The following is a 20,111-nucleotide window of genomic DNA, read 5'->3' on the forward strand; positions in this document are numbered from 1 at the left end:
AGAGGTTTACATTAATTATAAACTGTTTGGACTATTGCTCAGGCCTATTACTAATTAGCACTTACAATTAGCCCATGATTCTTATCTATGTTCAGCCTCGTAGCTTGGTACCTTTTCTCAGTAAGGTATTCTCATCTTGCTTCCTGTGTCTGGCTTACGACTGCATCTCTGCCTTTCCTCTTCCCAAAATTCTCCTAGTCTTTGCCCTGCTTATACTTTTTGCCTAGCTACTGGTCAATCAGCGTTTTATTAACTAAATATGAGTGACAAATCTTTACAGTGTACAAGAGCATTATCCCACAGCAGGCAAACATTGTAAAAGTGTGAGATGCGGCTGTTTGCCGGACAGTCCCCTGGCAGAGCAGAGCTGATAAATGTTCTAGCTGAGTCTGGGACAGACTGAAACACATACATACACTTGGTGACTGTCTCAAAACAAAACACTCAAACCAAAAAGGAAAAAAAAATCATGAGTTTTCTAAAGGAAACAGTCTTAGGTGGAACTGAGTTGGGAGACTGCTATCGTTCTTCAGACGGCCAAAAGTACCATCAAAATACCCAAACAATTTTACAGATAACATACAACCTCTACTCCTGATAACGCTTCCCTTCCTACCATCACTTCCCTTTCCTACCATCGAGAACTTTTAACTCTGCTGATTAGTGCACACGCCTTTAATCCCAGCACTCGGGAAACAGAGGCAGGTGGATCTCTGTGAGTTCGAGGCCAGCCTGGTCTACAAGAGCTAGTTCCAAGACAGGCTACAAAGTGACAGAGAAACCCTATCTCGAAAAACAAACAAAACAAACAAACAACAACAACAACAACAACAAAAAACCATCTAACTCCAATCAAATACTTCAATCATACCTCACAGTGAAACATCTAAAGTACCTCTACCTTAGTAACCAGGATCAGGATAAGACAAGAAGCCTTTTTTTTATTGTGTATATCTAACATTGTTCTCAAACTCTATCCAATACAGTAATTCAGACAAAAACACAGAACAATGTTAGGTTGAAAAACTACAATGCTATTTAATCATGTTGTTCCTATAAAAATTGCCAGTATCATACAGCACAACTTAATATATGTATGCATGTATATGTTTTATGATCTACCTCCCAAAACAGAAGCATGAAGATGAAATATTAATGAACATACAATTGTTACACATAGGGCTTTTGAGGAATAACAATAAAGCTAGAAAAACAAGAGTTACAGATTTGACAGATAAATTAAAAATAATAGAAAAATAAAAATTCCAATACAAAGAGAAGCTTAAAAAACACTGTCCTTAATTAAGCATTCATTTAAATTAAAAATTCAATCATCATTGGAGAAAATAACAAAAGACATAATCAAACAGAAATAGAAATATCTGCCAGGCAGTGGTGGCGCATACCTTTAATCCCAGCACTTGGGAGGCAGAGGCAGACAGATCTCTCTGAGTTCGAGGCCAGCCTGGTTGACAGAGTGAGTTCCAGGACAGCAGGACAGTCAGGCCTATACAGAGAAACCCAATCTCAAAAACCAAAAAAAAGAAATAGCCAGAAAATGTACCAAGTGTCCAGCCTTACTATAGTAACTGTTTCACAATGAGACAATGATGGGGGGGGGGGGGGCAATAGCAAAAATGTGGAAGTGGCTGCCCTACACAGTATGATGAAACAATCGTTTTCTTCATAGGCAATCTGGCAATATCTACTTCTGAAGTGGGAAGCAGAGGGGCTGGAGAGATGGTTCAGAGGTTAAGGGTAGCTCTTCCAGAGGATCTGGATTGATTTCCAGAACCCATGGCTCACAACTATCTGTAACTTAAGTTCCTGGTGTTCTGATGCCCTTGTCTAACTGCTGTGGACACCAGGCACACAAGTGGTACATAGACACACATTCAGGTAAAACACTTATATACATAAAAATAAATCATTTCAAAAAAGAAAGAGCCAGCTAGCAGAGGAACACACCTTTAATCCCAGCATTCAGAAGGCAGAGACAGGAGGATCTTTGTGAATTTGAGGCCAGCTTCATCTACCGGGTTCCAAAACAGCCAGGGTAGTTATACAGAGAAACCCTGTCTCAAATAAACCAAACACTACCACCCACACCCGAAAAAAGGGAAAGAAAAAGAAAGGAGGGAGGGAGGGATGAAAGGGAAAGGAGGGAAGAAGAAAGGGAGGGACAGACAGTAGGGTTGGAAATGCTTATGAAAAGGAAACCATTTTTTTACCACTTATTAAACTTTGATGATTTGTTTTTACTCTTACAATCAATAAGAATTTTTGTTTAGTTAAAAAAATACCCCCAAAGTCAACCTGTAAGTTGTACACATGGAAAGCACTCACACATATTATACTGCCTCTCCTTACAGAAGGCCAGAATCAGAATCTTGAGTAATAAACTGTCACAAGTCCCTCCAGCAGTACCTAGGCCACAGGTAGACTGCAGCCAAGGCTAGACAGATATGGAGCAAAGAGGGAAGACTGTCATCCGTGCGAGGATTAAATGTGATGAGGCCTGCAATGTAGACAGTACCCTGATTGACAGGAAGAAAGGACTCAGTAAACATGAGCAGTTACCAAGCAGGAGTATTGGGTAATAAGCAGCCTTCAAAGATAAACAACACAGCCCTAAAATCGTGCAAATCAGGTGTGTAAAAAGGTTATCACTTCAGGAGTACTTTCTCTTCATTCTGGTTCACCTTTAAGTCAATTTTATGACTTCTCTTAGAGCTAGTTTAGATTCAGATGTGCCCAGGTCTCACAGGCAGGTACTCCAAAGGGGTGCAGAAAACTGAGAGGGGACCTATGTTCTTGCTATATCCTGCACATGTGTTGAACAACTTTGCCACAGTCTCTCATCAAGCTGTGCCACAAACTAAAAGCAATGGGTCTAAGTGGTCATGAACCAAAATCTCCACCATATGAGCCAAAATCAACCTTTCCTCTCTATAATCTGGTTATTTTGAGTATTTGTTCAAGTAACACAAATTTACATCTACCAAGAAAGAACTCAATATATGCACACACAGAGGGTAAAAGTCTTGCTATGCCAGCTCAGGCTGTCTTCCAATTCGTGAACCTCCTACCCTTAGCCTCCTTAGTGCTTTGATTATAGACATGCACCACCGTGTCTGACTGCTGAACCCTTTTAAACCACTAGGACTAGCAGTGATAACACGACCTAACCTTGAGAAGCCCATGATACTCACTAAAAATACACCCAGATGCAGTCAGGAAGGAAGTGACAATATTCAAAAATGTTCCATTTATAAGACTCTCTTAGGATTCTATTAAAACTGGATTGAATTCCCAGACTATCTTCCTTCTTATATCTCCTCTGGCATGACTTCCTCAATAACCTACTCATAGGCTCAGGTAACAGCCCAAGCAAAGCCCCTGAGTAGCATCAAAGTACAAAGTAACTCCCTCCGTCTAGTAAGCATAGCTGCCTGCTAGGAGTGCTAACCACAGTTCCACTCACACAAAATAACTCTACATCAAAGACATAACCACTACTACCCTGGCCTACTGGGGTGCTGACCACTACTCCACTCCCCACTTACTAATCAGAAAGCAGCACTTCAGAGGAACACAGATCTCTAATTCATAGCAGTGTCTTAAAATGGTCCAGTTTTACCAGAGTGCTGCCTGAAAGCCCTACACTGCACCAAATCACTTTTAGAATGACTCACTGCATCTCTTAAGCTCTCTACAAATGCAGGTAAGATTTGCAAGGCACTCCTGTGCCATAACTACTGCCCCTAAAAACTTTTGCTTCCTATTTATCATTTCTCAAAAAGGAAAACTCAGGTCAGACTCTTACCATGTCTTCTAAACAAACTGCTCACACTAATGAATCAGTAGTTACCTTCTATACAAACTGCTCACACTGACGAATCAGTAGTTACCTTCTATACAAACTGCTCACACTGACGAATCAGTAGTTACCGTCTATACAAACTGCTCACACTGACGAATCAGTAGTTACCTTCTATACAAACTGCTCACACTGACGAATCAGTAGTTACCGTCTATACAAACTGCTCACACTGACGAATCAGTAGTTACCGTCTATACAAACTGCTCACACTGACGAATCAGTAGTTACCTTCTATACAAACTGCTCACACTGACGAATCAGTAGTTACCTTCTATACAAACTGCTCACACTGACGAATCAGTAGTTACCTTCTATACAAACTGCTCACACTGACGAATCAGTAGTTACCGTCTATACAAACTGCTCACACTAATGAATCAGTAGTTACCGTCTATACAAACTGCTCACACTGACGAATCAGTAGTTACCGTCTATACAAACTGCTCACACTGACGAATCAGTAGTTACCTTCTATACAAACTGCTCACACTGACGAATCAGTAGTTACCTTCTATACAAACTGCTCACACTGACGAATCAGTAGTTACCTTCTATACAAACTGCTCACACTGACGAATCAGTAGTTACCTTCTATACAAACTGCTCACACTGACGAATCAGTAGTTACCTTCTATACAAACTGCTCACACTGACAAATCAGTAGTTACCTTCTATACAAACTGCTCACACTGACAAATCAGTAGTTACCTTACACAACTTCCCAAATTTTACTGCAGAGATAATTTTTAGCTAGTGAATTCTTTGGCACAGACATAGTAATATAACCATATCAAAAATTATTTTTTAAGAGCAGACCTGCCAAGGCTGTAGAGATGACTCAGCAGTTAAAAGGCAAAAGGCATACCGCTCAGTAAAGGACCAGGTTTAGGTCCCAGTCCCCACCTCAGGTGGGTCACAACTGTAATTACAGCTCCAGGGGATATGATATCCTCTAGTCTCAGCAATCTGTATGCATATGGTACACAAAAACTCTTGCAGGCACTCTTGCCTCTCTGGTCCCTGTAACATAAGGTCCTGTTTGTTGGGGTTTTTGTCCTACTTGGTCCCCACAGTTATTAGGTCCCAAAGAAAATCACACAGAGGATCTGCATTAAATATAAACTGATTGGCCCATTAGCTCAGGCTTCATATTAGCTCTTGTAGCTTATATTAATCCATTATCCTTATCTATGTTAGCCACATGGCTGGGTACCATTCTCAGTGGGGCAGGTCACATCTTGCTTCTTCCGTGATCTGGGCAGGACTGGGAGGAATGGGCTACCTCCTTCCTAGAATTCTCCTGTTCTCATCGCCCCACCTCTACTTCCTGTCTGGTTGACCCACCTCTACTTCCTGCCTGGCCAATCAGCATTTATTTAAAACATGATAGAATAAAGACAATTATCCCATACCAGGTCCCCCATCCCCAGTCCACCTTACTCTCTTTCTCGGTCTCTTTCCATTTTTTGTTTTTGTTTTGTTTTTGAGAAAGCTAGATAATGTCTCATTATGTAGCCATGGTTGGCCCAGAACTCACTATGTAGATGAGGCTGGGCTTGACTTGTGGTAATCTTTATCCCTAGTATACCACCATGTTCAACTCAAAAACTTTGTTCATCAAAGAAAATAATAAAAGAATGACTAGGAAACATGTGCAATGAGAGACCATATTTGCAAGTCAGGAAAAAGTTAATACTCACAATATGTAGAAACTGTAACTCAACAACAAAAAAACCTGGTCAAAGTTCAGGCAAATGACTTAACTAGACATTTCTTAGAAAACATGTATAAATGGCCAACAGGTACATTAAAAGACACCCAACATCTCTAATCTTCAGAGAAATAAAAACCAAAACCACAATGGCCTATTATCTCACACTCTCTAAGATGGCAACTATCCAAAAATGAATGAGTAAGTGAATGAATGAATGAATGTGTTAGCATGGCTGTGTTGAAATTAGAGCTTTTGTGTGCTACTGGTGTGGTTGTAAAATAGTGTGGCTACTAAAAAAAATGTCTTCTGCTGAAAAAAATTAAAAATAAAACTACCACACAGTGCAGTTTTGGACACTCAAAGAATTGAAAGAAAATTTCCTGAAGAGGTATTTACATACCTATACTCATGGTATCATTCATAAAAACCAAGAGGCAGAAGCAGCCCAAGTGTCTATGGATGAATGGATAGATGAAAATGAGGGCATGTATATATAAAGAATGCTACTCTGCCTTACAAGTTAAGAAATCATGGGTTAGAAAGACAGTTCGGTGTCTGAAAAGTACAAACATAAGGACCTGAATATGACTGTCAACACCCAAGCAAACAGCCAGGCAGGGCAGAACATGCTTCAATCCCAGTTCAAAAGAGGTAGAGACAGGCCTCATCTAATAAACAAGTTTCAGGACCCACTGAGAAATCCTGTCTCAAAAAACAAGGTGGGGAGCCAGGCACTGTGGTGTTCACTTTTGATTCCAGCACTCAAGAGGCAGAAGCAGGCAGATCTCTGAGTTTGAGGCCACCCTGGTGTACATACTGAGTTCAGGACAGCCAGAGCTACACAGTGAGGCCCATAATGAAGTTGTCACCTCATTTCTACATCCACACATACATATGTGCCCACACACACATATCTATCTGTACACGGATATACACAGTTTAAGAAACAGGCTAGTGAGGGAAATGGTGAGAGTAGGAAAGGTAAAATATTGCGTATTTTCTCTTATATGTGGAATCTGAATTGAAATATGTATATGTGACACAAAAGTAGAAGGGGGAAACAAACTCAGTGTGGGGAGGAAGAACAGAGCGGGCTGTAGAGGAGTAAATATTAACAAAGTACCATGACATCTGTGTGTGAAAACGTCATACTGAAACCCATTATTCTATACGCTAAAAACTCATTAACTAAATTAAGAAACCAGGCTGAGCATGGCTGAATACAAATATAATCCCTGTACTCAGGAGGTTGAGGCAAGGAGATTGTTGAGTTCGAATTCAGTGTGGGCTACAAAGATTCTGTTTACTAAAAGTAAAAACAGCCACGCATGATGGCACACATCTAGAATCATAGCTACTCTATTTGGGATACTGAGATAGCAAGGTGCCAAGTTCAAGGCTTCCTTAAGCTACCTAGCAAACTCAACATAGGCAACTGAGGGAAACCCTGCCATAGACAAAATAAAAGTTAAAAAGAACCAGGGATATTAGCTCAGTGGGACAATTGTCTGTATTCTGTCAATTATATTTTAAATAAACACTGATTGATCAGTAGCCAGGCAGGAAGTAGAGGTGGGTCAAGGAAACAGGAGAATTCTGGGAAATTTTGGAAAGCTCTCTCTGTAGTCCTGGCCCAGCCACAGAAGAAGCAAGATGTGACTGCCTCACTGAATAAGGTACTGAGCCAAGAATAATAATATAAGTTATAAGAGTTATAAGAGTTAATAAGAAACCTGAGCTAATGGGCCAATCAGTTTATAGTTAATGTAGACCTCTGTGTGATTCTTTGGGACTTAACGACTGAGGGACCGAGCAGGACAGAAACCTCAGACAATAGCGAGAGAGCACTTAACCAGCATATACATGGCCCTGGTTTCAATTCTAGTATTGAAAGAAATGAGAAACTGTGATAATGCCTGCTGATGGACTCAGCATTGTAGTCTTGGAAAGGAGGCACTTGAGTTTGAGACCAGCCTGGCCCACACAGGGAGAAAATGAAAATTCCAACACATGGTGCAACATAAGCTTTACGGACTTAAGCCAAGTGAAATAAAACAGGTCAAAAAAGACAATGCTGGAGGAGTCCACTTATCTATATAGCGTCTATCATCAAATTCAGATACCGTGGCTGGGGAGGGGGCAGTGGAGGAGAAAAATGGAAATTGTTTAAAGGCACAAGGGTTCCAATTCTGCATGATGAAAGCATTCTGGAGGCCTACTGCACAGCATGTGAACATACTTAACGTGACTGAATTGAACACCTCTACAGTGATTAATATGTAAATCTTGTGAGTTTTATCACAGTTTTAAAAAGATAATGCAGGTTTACACTCCTATCATGACAGACATATCAAGGGTCCTCTTCGACCTTAGACATTTTTCAGACCTTTGCCCTATGTGTTGTATGCAGCAGAATGAAGCAAATCAAAGTTTCTCAAATGCCTTTGAAAGAAAAACCAAAACACTAGAGGTATGCTTCTTCTGAAACCCTTGGATTCAGACTGAAGTCTCAAAAAGACTCCCTTCTCTATCAAAAGCAAAATCTTCCTGGGCATGGTGGCACCTGTTTTCAATCCTAGCACTTAGGAGGCTGAAGCAGGAGAATAAGGTGTTGGAGGCCACCCTAGGCAACATAGTTAAGACTGTCTCAAACTAAAACAATGAACAACAAAGCAAATTCTACTCGGCCTTTGGATTCTCTTCAGTACCAACTTCTGGGAATACTGCCCAGGTCTAGAACAACCTGTCTCACCAATCAAGAGCTATGGAGTACTTACAGAATGCAATATTGCTTAACCCAAGCAACAATAATAGGCTCCTAAATCATATACAACAGGCAGCAGCTACCAATAGTAAACATTCAATACCCTAACTATCCACTAATAAGAATGTTTCCTTATAAGAATTCTGATGATCCAGAATTGTCTATGAACATTTTAATATTTACCAAGTTGACAGAATATGACTTGTGTGTGGTGGTGGTGGGGGGGGGGAATTGAAACAGGGTTTCTCTGCATAGCCCAAGCTGTCCTGGAACTTGCTCTGTAGACCAGGCTCGCTGTGAACTCACATACATTTGCCTGCCTCTGCCTCCCTCCCTAATGCTGATGTTAAAGGTGTAAGTCACCACCGTCCAGCTTACAATATGACTATTTAGGGCTAGAGAGAAAGTTCAGAGATTAAAAACTCAGAGATTCATCCAGAGGTCCTGAGTTCAATTCCCAGCAACCACATGGTGGCTTCCAATCATCTATAATGAGATCTGGTGCCCTCTTTGGTATGCAGGCAGAATTCTGTATACACAGTAAATAAATAAATCTTATATATATATATAAAATATATATAATATATATATAATGACTATATTAAACCATGGAATTAGCTGGGTGTGGTGGTACACATCTTTATTAATCCAAGCACTAATCTCCTCTAGTTCAAGGCCAGTTTGCTCTACAGACTTCCAGGATAGTCAGGGGGAGACCCAGTCTTAGAAAATAAAATAAAATAAAATAAAATAAAATAAAATAACCAAGCAACTGGTCCTACACTAGCGTGTTTACTCTGTCTCTAGTCAACACTTACATGCACGAATGCTCACTGTAAACTATGAGGTTTGGCTCAGAGAACCAATGTCTTACATGGGATCTTGGCCTCACCATTTATCAGCTGTTACCCTGAGTACTAAGTCATTCTCACCATTTTGAGGATCTAAAGATCTTAAAAGTCCTCAAGTCATGGTAGTGATAGTTCATTATTTGTTTTTAAGATTTATTTACTTTAATTATGTGTTTGCTGTGCATCTGTGTGGGGTAGTGTGCATGTGAGGGCAGGTTCTTTCAAGAGCCAAAAGAGGGCATCAGATCTTCCAGAATAGGAGTTAGAGAAAGTTGTCAGCCTCCCAAGTGGGTGTTGGAAACCTAGTATGAGTCTAATGAGCAGTACACATTCTTAATACTGAGCTCTCTCTCCAGCCCCAGAAGTATGAAGGTTTAGATAAGGATACACAAATCATTTTAGTTATAAACTGAAGCAATATGTGGAAAGAGAAAAATGGTGTCACCCAATATCCTACTGTAACAGATTTCCTAAGGAAAACTATGCCTAAATTGAGGTTTTTACCTACTCTAACTCTAAACTCCAGGTCACCCAGGTCACAGGTTTAAAAAAAAGTAGAAGGTGAGATCATTTCAGGCAAATCTTCATTCAAAACTATGTTCTTATTACAGATGCCTCACAAAAAATCCAGTCTGGGTGAAGGAGGGCGGCCACGGAATCACTTCAGTAACTGACACAATGGCGTGAAATAAAAGGAGCAATGAACAGACAACACACTGCGCAGAAATGGCAAAACTTGGGAGTGCTCTGAGCTGGACAAAGTTGGAGGAAGAGCTGGCCAAAGGAGGGGCTCACAGGCATTGGCACCACCTGGGAAAGGATCAAAAATGAGTCCAATGTGCCCGGGAAATAACATGACACTAATAACAACTGGGAAACTGGAGGTGGCATAAGCTAATCTTGCCCAGGGCTTTAGTGTATGCTACTGGCCAGACACACAGATGAAAACAGATATCCAACTGGCACATGCAGAGGAGTGACAGCTGGCTAGGACACAATGACAACCAAGAAGTACAAAGTTCATTCGTCATATACAGCCCAAGCTGCTCTCAAAAGACAAAAAAGAGAATTCAGGCGTCTTGGTTTAGCAAACCAAAAAGAAATCAAGCCACAAGAAGAGAGCGTTTTTAAGATACTGAGCACCCAATAAAGACTTTCATTACTGTGTCCCCAAGAGGAGCATGTTTTATCAAGACTCTAGATAACAAATTAGATGATTTTCCATCTGCTTCCAAAGCTCATCTCCTCAGCAGTGCCTATGAAGACTTGCTGTAAGAATTTAGAGAGGGGGAAAATACTGGAAAGAGGAAGAGACTGGTTACCAGCAAAACAAAGGGGTACTTCTTCCCACTATAGAACCCCTATGTTTCTGACTACCAAGGAGCTTTTAGAAAAAGCAAAACGAGCTCATTAGTGAAGTGTTCATTCTGTACTAAGTTATTTAACAGACTCTAAATCAAAATGTAGCCATTCTACCCAAAGGATAAAATATCTCACTCTCAAAAAAACGTTTAAAATATAACTTTACATTAGAAAATACATATCTCTCCTAATGGATTCTATGACCCTAAAACAAATCACTAACAGGTTTGTTTTTTTGTTTTATTTTTTTTTTATCTCCTGTCTTCTGGCCTTTAGTCCTAAGCACTTGGTTCTTATGCTTTGTACAGAAAATACAGGAAAGTACAGCTAACATTTTTTCTGTACTTATGACACAAGTATAGCTTAAAATAAAAATTTATGTATGAAACCATCATATATGGGAAAAATTAAAAGTCTTAATTAACATTATAAACTTGATCTTTCCTTTAACTGACAGTTAATGAAAAGACAGGCAGCCTTCAGACTGAAATGAAACAGCCCAAGTTGAACTTACTAGATATATAATGGTTCCCACTAATTTAGAGTAAAAGTCACCACACCTTCCAAAACCCACTTCACAATTAAATGAATACATAAAATGTTCTAAAATAAAATTATTGGCAGGAGTGGGGTGGAGAGGTGGCTCAGCAGTTAAGAGCACTTCCTAATCATGCAGAAGAGCCAAGTTCAGATCTAAACACCCAAAGCACTCAGCTCACAACAATCTGTAACTCCAACTCCAAGGGAGCTGACCCCATCTTCTGGCATGTACCTGCCATTCATGCTGTAAACATACTTACATGCAAGCAAAACACTCAAACACATAAAATAAATCTTTTTAAAAAGACTTCTTCACTTGCCACACAATCTATAACTCAAGATTCCGTCAAAAGTCTAAGTCTACCATCCATATATGTATCTTCACTCTTCATATTTTAGTAATTTATTTTAGTACAGAAACAGACAAAAAGACTTTCTGTTTTCAGTATCTAAATCTTAATCTCAAGAAAAATCTTGACCCTAATCAAAATAAGTTGCTTATATGTGGTAATTAAAGTAACTTTATGTCTGGCAACTGTCTCAAAGTTTTTACAAACATTCAAGCACAATCAAAATGCTGTCAAAGGTCCCTTTCCTCTGGACCAGCTCAACACACTTCACAGATCAGTTAAGATAGGTGTGAAGATACGAGCCCTAAGACATAAGGATGTTAAGACAAGGAATGGCTCATGTCCTGTCAAGAAAATGATCATCTAGTTCAAACATGATGAACCGCATTAGGCAATCCAGCTTTGCCTGCAGCTTTTTAGGAGACAGTGACTTTTACTTTGTCTTGGTTTCCTAGTAAAATTCTACTGCAATGCAGGGGGAAAAAAAAACATACAAACATACAAAATGCCCAAAGAACCACCACTAAAATTGTTGGTATATCCCTTCATGGAAAATTCAAACTATACTACTTGACACAGACAATACTTGGAGTATAAACAGATAAACTGAAAAGCTATCTTTACAATTTGCCCAAACTTGCTGGGGAGAAAAAAGAGACAACTCAACAACGCTCTTGTGGGTCAAACGCTGTATTAGTGCCACAACAGAGGCCAAAGACACTGTGTCACAATCCTGGGGGAAAATCAATTCCATTTCCCCTACTTATTAAAGAAAAAAAAAAAAGCCTGGAACTTGATCTAGAAGTATGTTTAGAGAGTAGAACATTTTATTGGAAGAACTTTTGGGAACATTTGATTAAAACCAGACCCATTTATGAGAGACCAAGGCCTATGATCTATATTAATAAATAAAACATTAATAATCTTTTTATTTTATTTATTTGTTTCTTTGTTTTTCGAGACAGGGTTTCTCTGTGTAGCCCTGGCTGTCCTAGTCTCTCTGTAGACCAGGTTGGCTTTACACTCAGGGATCCCTCCCTCTGCCCCCCAAGTGCTGGGATTAAAGGTATGTGTCACCACCACTCGAATTACTCTTAATATCTTAAATAACTATTTTGTCCATACAAATTATTCCCCCAGATACAGCACAACCACCAAGGCTGTCTGATTCAGGGAGGTCCAGTGGCTTGATCACTTTTCGTACTTAACACCTTGGCAGCTATTCTGCAGGCTTTACACGTATTTATGAATATGAGAGAAGTGCATGGATACTTGTAAACTGCACATGGAGAATGAGCAAATATATTTTAAGCTGATGTCCTCATAAAGTAGTCATTTACTTAACTGTACCCCCCAAAATTAGCATATAAAATGGCAATTGGAAAAATAGGCAGCTTTAGAAGGATAACACAAACTTAGACACAATTACTGCTTCAGGTCCCTGTGCTACCAGTTCACGAGAACAGTCTTTTACTCAAAGGTTAGATGCCTACTGTGTGCCTGCACTATACAGGGCAATCAACAGAAAAGCAGAACAAGAGCCTCCCAGGTCTCCGTGAAACACAAGAAGACATGCCCATTAAGTTATAACTATAAAGGGTTTGCTCAACACACATGTCCAAATGTTGGCTACCATGGTCACCCATAACAACAGTAACAGGAGATCATAAATAATATGAATTATGACAATCTCAGGCCTGACGATCTTAAAACAGCATTTTTACACTTAAAGCAATATTGCCTCTGCCAAATCCTTGCTATTCTCTGATTAATGTATGTATATTAACCAGACTGAGGCTGTTTTGAGTTAAATGAGGGAATGCAAATGTTTTTAAAGAAAATGAAGAGTAAACGGATACATTGTTGCACTGTAAAGCTAATCTGGTTTACCTCTGCAGCTGCCAATCAATAACAGTAAAAACCAAGGGACTTCATAGTCGTACAGGAAGACAACTTCAAAGTTATAAGGCAAGAAATTATTTTCTGGGTAGAGAATCCCTGGTGTGTAATGAAAGATATCCTAACTAGTTTCCTTACTTGTGGGCGGGGGGGGGGGGGGGGGGGGGGGGGCGGTGGAAGCAGTATTCACCATGAGTGAATTAATTCATGAAGGCTTTGTGACTGTTCACATTCCCCCCGGGCTCATCAAAAACAGGTAGTCCAAACAAAAATCACAGTTTTGGTCTTCAAGATTACAAAGTAATTTCCTGACCCTGTCAAAGTACCAGTTTTACAGGCTTACAATATTAGGGAAGTTTTATAAACAGGCGTGATCCTTTAACTGTGAATTACAGGTGAAAGGTTTGCAAGCTGGGAACTTGCCATTTGTTTCTATGGGCTCACACACCAAAGAAAAAGACACGGAATTACGCCGAGGGTCTTAAACAAGAAATGTAAACCAGTAGCTTACTAGAGGCAAATGCTATTCTATTTAGGGCTAACAATGAAGCAAACAATCCTCAATATCGCAAAGGGACAGTGAAGAAGAAAACTAAAGAAACAGCCTATTCAAAGGAAATGTCCCAGCAAATTTAAATTTTAGAAGCTGTGCATTGAAGCCTTTCCATCAGTCTCGCTATTTTCTTTTAACCACAGTATTTTAAAGTGAGCTCCGTCTTGCATGCCCAAATTAAAACCCAACAAAGGGGAAACAAGGCAAGTGTCCCGCAATTTACCTAGTTGAAGTCACCAAGAAGCCTAAAAAGCGGGGTGCCTTCTCACATAGCGGGCCAAGTGGCAAGAGCATACGAGAACTCGGGAAGTTTTGAAATGGCATTGACAGGAGACAAGGGGAAGACAAGGGGACGGGGAGGGGAAGGAATCACAGAGCAGTAGATCCACCGCGCGCGGCCGACGCGGCGAGTTGGCTGCCGAACAGCGAGTCGCCGGCTCGGGACGGGGCTCGACCCAGCAACTTCGCGCCGGCGCCCGCCGCGGGCCTCCCTCTCCCGCCCACAGCCCGCCGTCGGCCACCCACCTTCCTTCTCGGCCCGCGCCGCAGCCACCACGAGGGTCATCACCAGGTGCAGCGCTCCCAGGAGGCCGGTGGCCGCGCTCCGAGGACCCCCGCCGCGGCCAGCCGCGGGTTCCAGCCCGGCCCCGGAGGACGCGGAGGCGGTGGCGGCTGCTCCTCCTCCCGCCCGCTTCCCCATCCTGGCCGGCCGGGGGCCGCCGAGCTCGAGGTCCGGCGCGACCCTTCTCCGCGAGGCGACGGCAGCGGCGCGGGAGCCGTGGTCCGGGCTGTGGCCGAGATGCCGGATGAGAGAGCGGTTGTGGGCCCAGGGCTCGGGCTCCCGGCGTGGGTCCGGGTCGGTGCGTGCGTGGGAGCGAGAGTGTCAGTCACAGCCTCGGCATAGGCATCGCCTACGAAGAGCCGGAACGGAGAGGCCGCGGGTCAGGCACGGCGGGCGGCCATACTGGAAACGGGCAAGGGCCGCGGGCCCCGGTGCTGGCCTCTGAGGGGCGGGGCGCGGCGCAGGGTCCCGCCCCCTCCGTGCCAGCACCTGGGCGGCCCCGCCGGTTCGTGGGTTCGCCGCGGAGTCCGTGAGCTCCGACTCCTCGTCCTGCCCTCAGACTCCCACGGGCTTCACCGACTGGACGGGCCGGGGCGGTCAACCGCACCCTGTCACCACTGCCCGGCCCGGGAGGAGGAGGGAGGCAGACCCGGGCTGGCCAGGAGTTAAGATGGCGGCCCAAGCTTCACGGAGGCAGTGACGGCAGTCACGTGGGAGACAGGGTTGGCCATGCTGCGCAGCCGCATTGGCGCGTGGGCGGGGCCCGGCCGCGCCTCCGACGCCGGGACAAGCCCCGGTCTGTACTGCAATGTCGAAGCCTTCCAAAGGGCTGAGTGCGTATCCGGAGTCCAAAGCTGACAATCCGTGCCAGTGACTCCTCCGGGTCGCTCCTCTGCCTCGGTGCCTTTGACGTGGAGAGTATTCAGAGTCTGATTCAGTTCCTGGCAGTGCTTCCTTGAGAATGGGGACCCTCTGTGTGTTTATGTTTGTGCCTTCCTAAGCCTCGTACCCAAGAGGGTGCCTCGTCGTACATCTTGGCCACAGAAAGCCCTTCGTGTGTTGTTTGTTTGTTTGTTTGTTTGTTTTTGGAAACTTACCGTGTGCGTGCGGAAAAAGCATCAGTTTGGGAGAAGCCCAAGGTCGCAGGTGACTCTTAAGAAGTCAGTCTGGGCTTTCGCTGTCTTGGAATGAAGAAAATGTTTCTATGCATATACTCATTTTAAAGGCCCAAATCAAACACTGTGTGCCTTAGTCTCCTTTTAGAAAGCATCTCCTGTCTCCCAGGCTAACGTTCGTGGTGTGTATGTCTGCTCTCTACAAGACTTCATTTAAACACTTTGGGGAAGGGGAAGAATATTGTCACAGTTTGCTAGTCTGGTCACTTCCTCCAGATCCTAGCCCTAGAGTCTTTTTGCTTCCCTCAGCTTTTGGTTGAGTTACTCAGTCTATTTAAAAGGCCACATTTGCCTAGTAAATGTCTTACAACAAGCTAGAAAAGAAAATAGGATTTCAAAAAATCTTTTAAAAAGGAACTCAGGTGCTCTCCTCTTCAGTGGTCCTGTTTGTAAAGCAAGCATGTAAATGTAGATACATAACGATATATTTTGAAGGTGACCTCACCCCAGATGGTTTTTGTTTGCCCTACTCCCATCCCCCAAGACAAAGTCTCATTCTTCAGCCTAGGTTGATCTAGAATTTGCTGCATAGCCCAGGCTGAACTGGAACTCACTGCTTTCTTTAGAAGTCAGAGAGTGCTGGGATTAGAGGCGTGAGCCACCATTCCTGAATGTGCTAATGGTTTGTAAAACAAACAAACGAACAAAAACAAATTAATTTTCTGACTATTAGCACTAAATTTAAGTTCCTTGCTTTCACTGGTGGGGGGGGGGGAGAAGAGGGGTGTCCTAACCCAGGGCCTAATTTTGTTCGTGATGTAATGAAATAGTCATAAATATCTCTAAATTGGTTTCTGATATGTACCTAAGGCAAGAGATTTGTGGAAGGTTTTTAACACCAGAAGAAATTAAACCCAACGATATATAAGTTTTTTGCTGGGTCAAAATTTAGCTTCCAGGGCCCTTCCTCCTCTTCCAGATTTGAGGCAAACAAGTCCCTCCAACCATGAAAAGCATGGTTTCTCTTAAAGCCAGCTTAACCACATCCCCATGTTAGCCTCAGGCTCAAAAGCCCCATGGGAAACAACTTGCATGTGTCTGTCTTTGGAGCTTGAACATATACAGACCTGTTCAACAGAAGTCAGTTTCTCATGAGCTTCCTGCCTCTGCAGTGGGCCCGCTTCCTTACACAAGTTCCTTCCAAGACCCTATACATATTTGTGTAATTTTGAACTGTGTTCTTATTTTTAAATGGGTCTTTACAATACTTGAATAAGCTTTCACCTGACTCTAGAGTCAGTGTTTGGGCCCAGCCAGCCCAAACAAGGCAAGGTAGTCTCAGGCCCTCCTGGCCTCAATAACACCAATTAAAGAGACAAGTCAGTGAAGAACAGAGAAAGAAGGTTTATTCAATGTGGCCGTAGTGAGAAGAGGAAAATTAAATTCAGTCTCCCCCGAGCCCATTTTAGTGTTGAAACACAAAGTTTAGCTTTAAATAGAGGGCAAAAGGTACGCATCCTTAGGCAGTGTTAAAGTGTGGCCCTACACGTCCACAATCTCTAGCAATGTGGGCTGAGAAGCTGTTGGAATCTTGGGAAATCTTTTCCTGGGAGCCAGGTTCCTCCGTAGGCTTCAGCCTTTCACTTCCCCCAGAGGGAGATTCCTGGGGGAAATTCCAATTCCTTGGGGTCCATTGTTTGAATAACCTGACTGCCAAAGGGAGGGGCACCAGTGTGTCTCCTTGGATCATCTTTGCCTCTACCAAGATGGTTCTATGAGGACTCAAACATACTCACACCCTCCCCTGTGCTTGGTGAACATTGGTGACCTCGTGACAAGGTCACTAGGAGTGGATTTCAGTAGTCAGTGCAGATCTGCCTTGCTGGACAGCTTGGTAACCTTTTGGACGTTAGCACGATCTGGACATTTGGCAGGTGGAGGCTATTAGCTGGTAAAAAAACAAAAAAAACAAAAACAAAAAAAAGCAGGGAAAACCCTTTGAACCTCTGGGTCTCATCCCCAAGGTCAGACACAGCTGCAAACTTGTTGCCAATACAAATTATCCGGCTGCAACCCAGGTCTGCCGTCAGTATTTTAACTCTCTGGGTGCATTCTGCTGCTCCGAGCTGAAAACCATTGCTCTCGGTTTACTAGCAGTGACTGCTATGGTCTTTGGAGACTCCGGATTTTTGGTTGCTGTTCATTTTTTTTTGCTCTCTCCCCAGAATTAGTGAATTACCAATGTGCTGAGAGAGTTCAATTCATTGGTTTACATCCTAGCTTGCCTTCATTCACTATTAGTTGTACTGATGCTAGACAGGTTACGCAGTTTCTCTGGCTTCTGTTCAAGTATCTGTGAAATGGATATCATAAACTGCCTACTAAGTTTAAAACTATTTTGCACGATATGTTGTAGAAAGGACTAGTAGGGTTCAGAAGAGCTGAGAGGACCGAAAAGTAGATGAACATAGCCAAGGCTGTCTGGAAATGAACATCCATATGAACGATAGCACTTTGGTACACACACAGGAATTAAAATGAGAGCAGGAAGGATGATACTGTTGAGGTTCCTGACTGACTCCCCAAGTGGGATACATGGCCCCCTGCTACTCAGCACTATCCACATCTTCTCCAGGTGCAGCTTTATACCACCAGCCCAACTTCTGTCTCTGCTGTTTCCACTCACTCATAGTCATCTTAAACTGGGGTGACCTCTTATCTCCCCCCAAGCCTGCCCTACCCACAGTTCGTCTTCTCTCCAGGATTACTCCAGCTGTCAAGCTAAACAGTGCAGAAAAGCTAGGCTAGTTCCCCATTCATGTCCGGATGCATCCAGAACCCAACTGCTCTTGGCCTCCGTGGCTGTGTTCTAACGTGGGTTCCTTCATCTCCCGGCATTTCTGCTAGAGCTTCCCGCTTGCTGGATCTTTCCACTTGTGTAGCCTCGGCCTGGGAGGCGGCAAGATGGAATGTGGTGCTGTAATATCTGGTTCTGACCGACCGGAGCTGATGAAGGAATGAGAACTTTGGGTGATCACACTATCAGTCCTCTCTTGACCCAACTGCAGGCTTGTTCCTGGCCTGTGAATTCAGTCCTACCCAGAAGGCAGCTTTTCAATCCTCAATTAGCATAACCACCGGAGACCAACTCCACCCCCACCCAGCAACCTTCCCTCTTTCTAGCACTAAAGGAGACCTTTTCCCAATTTGTAAACTGTTTTCCCCAGCAAGTGTCTTAAACTCAGGCTAGATACTTATGTATACATGCAGTTTTCTCTCTCTCTCTCTCTCTCTCTCTCTCTCTCTCTCTCTCTCTCTCTCTCTCTTTGCGGGGAGGGGGACAGGGACATGTTCAAGAAAGGTTTGTTTTGTTTTGTTTTGTTTTTCCTCTCTGTGTAACACTGAATTCATTCTCCAGCACTGGAAAAAAGAAATTATCATGAACTAGCTTTCCATATTTAGTAGGGGCTGGTTTTGGGAGCATCCTTTTCCCTTGTGGCCATCGAATGACCAATATTTAGCCTCCACTCTTTCCTACTTTTAACAGTGATTAAGACAAACAAACAAACTGGTGGATAGATCAGATTAGCTGTAAGAATTGAGTGGACCGAGCTCCAAAGAGATACCTAGTGCAAACAGATGCTTGTTAGTATCAACGTTACAGCAGTGATTATTGCCAAAACGGGAAAACAGGCCCAGAAATTCTAGGATTCATCCAAGATAATGGCAGAGTAGAGACAGGACTCCTGGGCCTTGTCTTTTGTACTATCTTCAGGTCCGTTTAACTGAAAGCTTTATGTGTCTGCAGGGTTTTATTTGGCAAAACACTGTTATAATTACTAAAGGTGAAAGAATTAGAGTTCTCCTGTTATACACAAATGACAACAAAGATCAATTAAGGACTATCATAAGAGGTAAATAAAGGGCTGGAGAGATAGGTAAGCAGTCAAGAGCACTAGCTACTCTTTCAGAGGACCTGGGTTCAATTCCCAGTCCCCACATGGCAGCTCACAACTGTCTGTAACTCCGGTTCCATGGGATCCAAAAGCCTCACACAGACATATGTGCAGACAAAACACCAATGCACGTGAACTAAATAAACCATCAAAAACAACACCCAAAGGAGGTAAATGAAGGGACTCCTCGGTAGGGCTTTCACTGAAATGCATCTGGCTGTAGCTTGGATGTCTCCGAAATCACCAGCTAACGGTATTTCATCTGAGTAACGGCAAGCTGATTTTGCTCATTAGCTTTTGTCAACTTGGCATAAGCCAGAGTTATCTGAGAAGAGGGAGCAACACTTAAAGAATTCCCCTCCATTGGCTGGCCGGCAGGAACGTCTGTAGGGCATTTTCTTGATGAATAATTGATAGGCTAGAGCTCAGCCTACTATGGGAGGTGCCTCCCCTGGGCAGGTTGTGCTAGGTTATATAACAGAAACAAGTCACGGGAAGCAACCCAGTAGGCATCACTCCTCCATGGTCTCTGCTTTAGTTCTTGCCTCCAAGTTCCTGGCTT

The 20,111-nt window shown here is 42.9% G+C and overlaps 1 protein-coding gene across 1 annotated transcript in view; it reads right to left on the bottom strand.

Moving 5' to 3' along the window:
* The window catches only part of Tmem131 (transmembrane protein 131), a 163,764-nt gene extending 148,856 nt beyond the window's left edge, over positions 1-14,908 (bottom strand). The window contains exon 1 of the mRNA XM_087898067.1: positions 14,442-14,908. Within this exon, the coding sequence (XP_087754193.1) occupies positions 14,442-14,616 (175 nt within the window). The 5' untranslated portion in view covers positions 14,617-14,908. The remainder of the gene's footprint in view (positions 1-14,441) is intronic.
* Between the last annotated feature and the right edge of the window lie 5,203 nt (positions 14,909-20,111).

This window comes from Myodes glareolus, chromosome 18, assembly GCF_982192425.1.
Source record: "Myodes glareolus chromosome 18, mMyoGla1.1, whole genome shotgun sequence".
In the NCBI taxonomy this organism is placed as follows: domain Eukaryota; kingdom Metazoa; phylum Chordata; class Mammalia; order Rodentia; family Cricetidae; genus Myodes; species Myodes glareolus.